Source organism: Aplysia californica, unplaced genomic scaffold (assembly GCF_000002075.1).
Source record: "Aplysia californica isolate F4 #8 unplaced genomic scaffold, AplCal3.0 scaffold00658, whole genome shotgun sequence".
Taxonomy (NCBI): Eukaryota; Metazoa; Mollusca; class Gastropoda; order Aplysiida; family Aplysiidae; genus Aplysia; species Aplysia californica.
Window position 1 is genome coordinate 344163 of NW_004797928.1, and position 8221 is coordinate 352383.

Below are 8221 nucleotides of genomic sequence, written 5' to 3' on the forward strand. Positions count from 1 at the left end.
CTCCCCCCCTCTCTCCCCTCCCACCAGGCGCTCGTACTTGAAGAACCAGCGACCTGGAGGACCGGACCCAACCGGACAAGATCGCGACTTTGACAACGTGTAGAGCTTCCCTTTACAACTTGATTGCTGTCTTCCCCTTAGCTTGTATATGCATAATATATATAATATATGTGAGGCAGCGTGGTGGAATCAGGCTCTCGTCAAAATATTCAAAGTGAAGGAACTTGCATTTTTCCGCAGGTTTGTGAAGTTTTATCAAATTTTTGTTTTTTGGCTCAAAACCTTCCAGGCCCATTAAAGAACTAATTTCTGTGTGGATATTTCTGAAAAAAGTTGATTAAAGGCACAAAAATTTTTAACTTTCTGTACCACGGACTCTCAAGCCAAGGAAATAACCAATCTTTGGCCGCCATTTTCTCAATAAGTTTACCTGTGAAAACAGGTGACCCCCACCTCCTTCATTAACAAATATCTCTATTTGTATTCAAGATAAATGGACATTTTTGTCATCCAAATAAAAGACAAATGAACAAGCTTTAAGATGATACCAATAACTCTGCATGCCCCAAAATTGAGGAGAGCCTGAGTCCACCGCGCTGCCTCACATTTGTACATGTAGTCTTCAAAGTGCCATGGAGGATTAGTTCTCTGATATAGCCGAGGACACTAAACCGACATCTGTACGTGAGACCCTCAGATTTTCTTTGGTTAAGCCGAGTTTCAGGTTCAATGAGGCTGCTCATATCATCATCATCATCATCATCATCATCATCATCAGCATCAGCATCATCATCATCATTATCAGCATCAGCATCAGCATCATCATCATCATCATCATCATCATCAGCATCGTTATCATCATTATCAGCAGCAGCATCAGCATCAGCATCAGCATCATCATCATCATCATCATCATCATCATCATCATCATCATCAGCATCGTCATTATCATCAGCATCATCATCATCATCATCCAGTGCCAGATCTGCGACAGACATCGGCGATCATGGTTCTCCATTCCTTCCTTTGCTCGGATGCTCTTTTAAAAAGCTACGTTTCCCTGATCTTTCCCTGTCACCCATTTGTTTAGGTTCCCTGATTACGTAACTCTGGACCTACCACTGGCCTCTTTTGCCTTCAATTTTGCCTGTGAGAGCTAGATGCTCATATAAAAGAAACAAATCGGGAATTATATGTGAAGTGTGCTGACAAAATGAGTTACGTCTCAGATTTTAGCCCGAAGGAAATAGAAACATCAAATGTATAGGTTGAAGTTTTACAATGTATCAGCATGAAATGATAAAAAGACTTGTTAAACTTGAAGAGAATGGCATTGGTTTAGAGTCTACAAATATAACCCTTGTGTTGATTTTTGGCTGATATCTCCATTCATGGATTGCGAGAAGTAACTCATTTTGTTAGCGTGCCTCACATATTTTCTTTAGGTCAACCGCTGTTTTCCGATTATCCGTGTTTGGCTTACGTGGGCTCCGTACCCTACCTCACTCTACAGTCTTATGTTGTGTGCCTTTGAGAAGTAAATTGATTTATAGTATAGATTGTGATACAATATATTATTTTATACCTCTCTGTACTTTTGAAAAGTAAATTAATTTATAGTATAGATTGTGATACAATATATTATTTCATACCTCTCTGTACTTTTAAAAAGTAAATTAATTTATAGTATAGATTGTGATACAATATATTATTTCATACCTCTTTGTACTTTTAAAAAGTAAATTGATTTATAGTATAGATTGTGATACAATATATTATTTTATACCTCTTTGTACTTTTGAAAAGTAAATTGATTTAAAGTATAGATCGTGATGTAATATGTGAGACGTGCTGACAAAATGATTCACTTCTCGCAATCCACAAATGGAGATATTGGCCAAAAATCAACAGTAGGGTCAAACTTGCAGATTTTCCATTGATGCTATAGATATATATTCTTTAACTATAACCTGTCTTTTATTGTTTCATACTTTTAGACTGTAAAAACTTCACCTATAAGCGTGATTTATCTATTTCTTTAAGGCTTGAATATAAGAAGTAACTCGTTTTGTCAGCACGCTTCACAATACTTATATTATTCTTTACCTATCTGTACCTTTGAGAAGTAAATTTATTTATACTATAGATTGTGATGTAATATATTATGATATTATTTTATACCGCTCTGTTTTGATTTATTTTGTGAACCTTTGACAATTAAATATGGTCAAAGTATGGATTATGATACATCTAGTATTAATTTTTATTATTGTTATAATAATAATAATAATAATAATAATAATAATAATAATAATAATAATAATAATAATGATTATTATTATTATTATTATTATTATGATTATGATTATGATTATGATTATTATTATTATTGTGGTTGCTGTTAGTAATATTCTTATTATTGGTATTCTCCTTCTCCTTCTCCTTCTCCTTCTCCTTCTCCTTCTTCTTCTTCTTCTTCTTCTTCTTCTTCTTCTTCTTTTTCTTCTTCTTCTTCTTCTTCTTCTTCTTCTTCTTCTTCTTCTTCTTCTTCTTCTTCTTCTTCTTCTTCTTCTAGTATTATTATTATTATTGATATTATCAATATTATTATTATTTTTGAGATCTGAATTTGCTCCTAGATTATATAACGTCTAATTATTCTGACCCTCACTCTCCCGCGTCTTGTTTTATTTTGAAACATTCTGTGACCACTACGGTGAGAACCGATTTGTTCCAATCATTTTGTTTTTTGTTTTATTGAGATTTGATTTTCTCGATACTTTTGTTATTTATCTAGTTATATATATAGAAGTTGTATTTTCATTATTTTATAGTAGTTGAAATAGGGTGACATTTTGTATGCTGCTTAAGTTGAACAATTTAATTAGTACCAGTAGGTTTAGAGTTTGAATTTTCATGTGAATGTTTTTCCTGGAATCTTTTTCAAACTATCGTTTGTTGTGTCTATATTTGGCTACCCCAGAATCTCTCTAACCCCCGGGGCGGTGCCACGGACTGAAGTGTCTTTAGGCCATTCCCAAATGGGGGACGTTTCTTGTCGTTGTGCACAGTAGAATTGTAAATGGGCTGATCCAACAATGTCATGCTTATAACTGTGCCTGATCTACAACAGGGAACTGCTGCTTTTTCTTTCCAAATCCTTACTATCGTCATTTTCCTCTACTTCTTTCGTTTGTTTGTCACTCTCTTGTGACCTGCTATTTCCGGGGTGCCTTGATAGTCGAAGCAGACCTTGTGCTGTTGAAGCTAGAGAGGTGAGCAGTTGAAGTCTGATTCCCTGTAAAGACTTCTCTGTTGACACCCACCCCTTGGCGCTCATATGACCTTATGCAGTTGCGAACGCCGTAAAACCCTCTACTATAAAAAAAAAAGAATATCTCTCTTGCCCTTTTTAACTCCCAGTGGAGCATAGGCCATCAACAACATTTCTCCAGCGAAGCCTGTCCTGTACATCCTTTTCTATCTGTTTCCGTGATGTCACTGCCTTTTCCCTTCCCGCTTGTACCGCTTGCCTCCACGTCATCTTTGGTCTTCCTTTCTAACGTTGCCCAGAATCTAGCTTTGAGAAATTGGACGTCAAAGATTTTGTGTTTCATAACATGTTAACATGTCAAGCTTTTTCAAATGCAATTCTTTGAACACAGTGGAAACCACATAAAACAGGCCCGGTTAAAACAGGGATCCGGTAATAACAGGGTTTTTTAAATCCCCGTTTTTTCCAACTCTTTGTCTCTATTAAAAGTTATCAGCATCAGAGCCGAATCGGTTATAGCAGGGACAAAGGCTCGTTAACAATGTGTAAAAAGTAAGTGAGAAAGAGAGAGTGAGAGAGTGAGAGAGGGGGAGAGAGAGAGAGAAAGAGAGAGAGAGACATAGAGAGAGAGAGAGAGTAACGCAGTGATGAAGCATGCCCACGCAAGCCACGCCACTGCAAAAACACGCAACGGGTGACGCGAGAGAGGACTGCGGTGTGCTGCAGACCTCAATCTAGCCCCACCTTGAAGAAATACAGCTGGATTAATCCGGAAAAGCTTACTTTCCTTGCATTTCTGATTTAACAGGGATCTGATATAACAAGACATTTTCTCTGGTCCCACCATCCCTGTTATATCAGGTTTCCACTGTATCTGAATAACGACTCTGAATAATCTCACGACTTTGATAGAGTGGATAAAACATTAATCTAGTTTCTGATCACATGCTCTCAGTAACTGAAAATGGGCAAAAATGTCGGATAGAACTTCGTAATTCTGAAGTAGCGATTTGTTTTGCTGTTAGTTTAACCCTATCCGTACGTCCTGGAGTCATTTTGTACCCCCGGGGTTGTATTCTTCACATTTTAGAATACTTTTAGTACGAAGATCTCTTCGAAACTTTGAGTATTTCTCAAAAAATCATTTTGACTGTCTGCTAAGCAAAGTGTACGGATCGGATTAACGAGTAAATTTGCTCTTTGGAAAATGGTGGCACAGAGTTTCCCACGTCGTATGGATACGATAGTAAAACGCGACGTATGGAAAGGGTTAAGTGGTGGCACAGAGCTCCCCACGTGGTATGGATACGATAGTAAAACACGACGTATGGATAGGGTTAAGTGGTGGCACAGAGCTCCACACGTCGTATGGATACAGTGGTAAAACACGACGTATGGATAGGGGTAAGTGGTGGCACAGAGCTCCACACGTTGTATGGATACGATAGTAAAACACGACGTATGGATAGGGCTAATGTGATGTGTATGAAGGTCTGTGGTATGTAATCTGTAACAGTGACAATCCTATCTCTGTGACAATCTTATAATAATAATAATAATAATAAATAGCATTTATAGTGCACATTTCCATTTTCTTTTTAAAAAATGCTTTATGCGCATTACAACGAAAAGACATCACATCTTCAAAATAAATCGACATGTGTGTACGTAAAACAAAGTATTATACATATAATATAAATGTATACATGTAAAAATGTCTCTGTGATAGTGACAATACTGGTACCATATCTTACTTTTCTTACTCCTGGGTCTTTCTACTTTCTAACTCAATCATGTCGGTGGTCAAGTGGTTAGACTCGCAACCGTAAGGTCGTGGGTTCGAATCCCGTCAGGGGCCCGACGTTGTGTCCTTGGGAAAGGCACTTTACACCCATTTTCCTCACTTCACCCAGGTGGGAATGGGTACCCGACTATAGACAGCGAACGATCTTGTCAGTTTGTTAGTGTTTGAGCGCGTGAAATCCGCAGCTTGCACTGTATGCTTCCGCGGAAGCTGAGGATGTTTCCGAGTGTTCTCAGAGGGTCTGCTGGGGTAATAATAGTTGTAAAGCGCATAGAGCAAGCTCTTGAGCGTGGATATGCGCTATATAAATGCAATTATTATTATTATTATTGTTATGATTATTATTATTATCATTATTATTATTGTTATTATTATTATCATTATTATTATTATCATTATTATTATTGTTATTATTATTATCATTATTATTATCATTATTATTATTGTTATTATTATTATCATTATTATTATTATCATTATTATTATTGTTATTATTATTATCATTATTATTATTATCATTATTATTATTGTTATTATTATTATCATTATTATTATTATCATTATTATTATTGTTATTATTATTATGGACGATAGATGTTTGATAGGAAAGAAGGAGCAAACCACACCAGAGCACCCACCAACCACCTACTTTTTCTCTACTGTTTTTCTTCCGCGTCCTTTTATACACATCCCCTGTTGGACAAGATATTTCGGCGGCCCACGTTTTTGCGTTATCTACCCATATCTCGTTATTATTGATGTTGATGGTTATTTCTTTAGTCTGTTATTGTCCCTGCTGTTATCATCATCGTATTTGTTATTATTGTTGGTGTTGTTTTATACTTTTGTTACTGAAAACTATTTTTAGGATAATAATAATTACTATTATTGATTATTATGATCGATATTTGTCAATATAGACTAATAATGATAATGATTATTGTATATCTATGATCTATTTGTGGTGGCCGAATGTTGCTATTCAAAAGACTTTTTAATGGCTGCATCGATCGACATGCGGTTTTCGCCAAAAGATTCTTTAAAATATTCTCCAGAGCATGACGCCCTTGGTTTTTTCAGTTTTGAGATGGCTTTGCTGCAAAAAGCTAAATTTCTTCATTTCGCCGATCGCTTTTGTAGGCCGACGCTTCAATCTCTGTAATTTTAGAAAATCTGGAAGTGATATTTCGCAAGGCGCATTTTGTTCTGAGAGTATAGATCTAGAACTTATAATTATGAATTTTAGTTGATATTAAATCACCGATTATTCCTTTCATCGAAAGGGGGCCTAGCTAGTATATATATATATATATATGAGAATTATTATTTTATCATTACAGGCGTATATTACATGTACTATAATTAGAATTATCATTATCAGTATTATTGTTATTGTCATGAATATAATGCCAAAAGCGACCTGTTTTCCTGTTGATTTGAAATTAAAGTAGCCATATATGTATGCAGTCTTTTAGATGTGATGAATTCGCTTGTACTTGAAGGATGTTGTGTAGAAATTATAACTGATATTTTATCTCTATAGAGACTTTTGTTCACTTACTTTTTGTTAGTTTTATTAAGGTTTTACGGCCCTCACAACTGCATAAGGTCATGTGAGCACCAAGGGGTAGATGTCAACAGAGAAGTCCAAACAGGGAATCAGACTTACTCTGCTCACCTCTCTAGCTTCAACAGCACAAAGTCTGCTTCGACTATCAAGGCACCCCGGAAATGGAAGTTCACAAGAGAGTGTTTAGGTTTAGTAGATGTTTTACGGTGCTCGCAACTGCATAAGGTCATGCGAGCGCCAAAAGATTAGAGGTGTTACAAGAGTGTAACAAACATAAAAAAAAGAAGAAGGGGAGATAAGGACGATAGATGTTTGATAGGAAAGAAGGAGCAAACCACACCAGAGCACCCGCCAACCACCCACCACAAGAGAGTGGCAAACATACAAGGCAGCTGGCATTAAAAAAAAAACAATCTACGCTCGTTTTCAGAACTGTCGTGGAATTATTTTTTTAAAAGTGAGGCATCGTGGTGAAATCAGGCGCTCGTCAAAACAACAAAATTGGACAAACGGGCAATTTCCCACAAGTTTCGCAATTTTAATCAAATTTTTATTCTTTTTGTTCAACCCTTTTCTGTCCAAATAAAAACACATTTCCGTGTGAATCATATAGAAAAACACATTTCCGTGTGAATCATATAGAAAAACACATTTCCGTGTGAATCATATAGAAAAACACATTTCCGTGTGAATCATATAGAAAAACACATTTCCGTGTGAATCATATAGAAAAACTTTGATGAAAACCTCAAAATATTAAGTAATTGTTCAGTTTTCAAGGACTCTTTCTTTATCTACTGAAGTTAGCAAACTTTGGCGACCATTTTCTCGCTACTTTTACCGCTGAAACCAAGTGAACTCGCCTCTTTCAATCTCAAATATCTTCATTTCTGCTCAAGATAAATGTGTATTTTTTTTCATTAAATGCAAGATAAATGAACCAGCTTTAAGATGATACCAATAACTCCACATGCACTCCAAATGCACAAAAATTGACGAGCGCCTGATTCCACTGCGTCGAGACACATTACATATTAAATCTATGCACCTTTTCACGACCTGTCGGGGAATCAAACAAATCTACGCTCGTTTTCATGACCTGTTTTTGTCTTTGGACCAATCAGTAAACACCTTGGTCATGCCAGATTTTCTTTGGACCAATCAGTAAATGCCTTGGTCATGCCAGATTTTCTTTGGACCAATTAGTAAACACCTTGGTCATGCCAGATTTTCTTTGAACCAATCAGTAAACACCTTGGTCATGCCAGATTTTCTTTGGACCAATCAGTAAATGCCTTGGTCATGCCAGATTTTCTTTGGACCAATTAGTAAACACCTTGGTCATGCCAGATTTTCTTTGAACCAATCAGTAAACACCTTGGTCATGCCAGATTTTCTTTGGACCAATCAGTAAACAGCTGGGTCGTGTGAGGGGGTGTAAGATGCTGCCCTCTCTTGGCCATTCCTCTCTGTCTCTGTCTGTCTGTCTATCTGTCTGTCTCACTCTCTCTCTCGCTCACTCTCTCTCTCTCTCTCTCTCTCTCTCTCGCTCTCTCTCTCTCTCTATCTATCT

The 8221-nt window shown here is 36.6% G+C and overlaps 1 protein-coding gene across 1 annotated transcript in view; it reads left to right on the plus strand.

Annotated features, from left to right (window-relative positions):
- The window catches only part of LOC106013104 (centrosomal protein of 290 kDa), a gene marked incomplete at its 5' end in the record, with an annotated part of 19139 nt that extends 18932 nt beyond the window's left edge, over positions 1-207 (plus strand). The window contains 1 exon segment of the mRNA XM_035972343.1: positions 28-207. Coding sequence (XP_035828236.1) covers positions 28-103 — 76 coding nt within the window.
- Between the last annotated feature and the right edge of the window lie 8014 nt (positions 208-8221).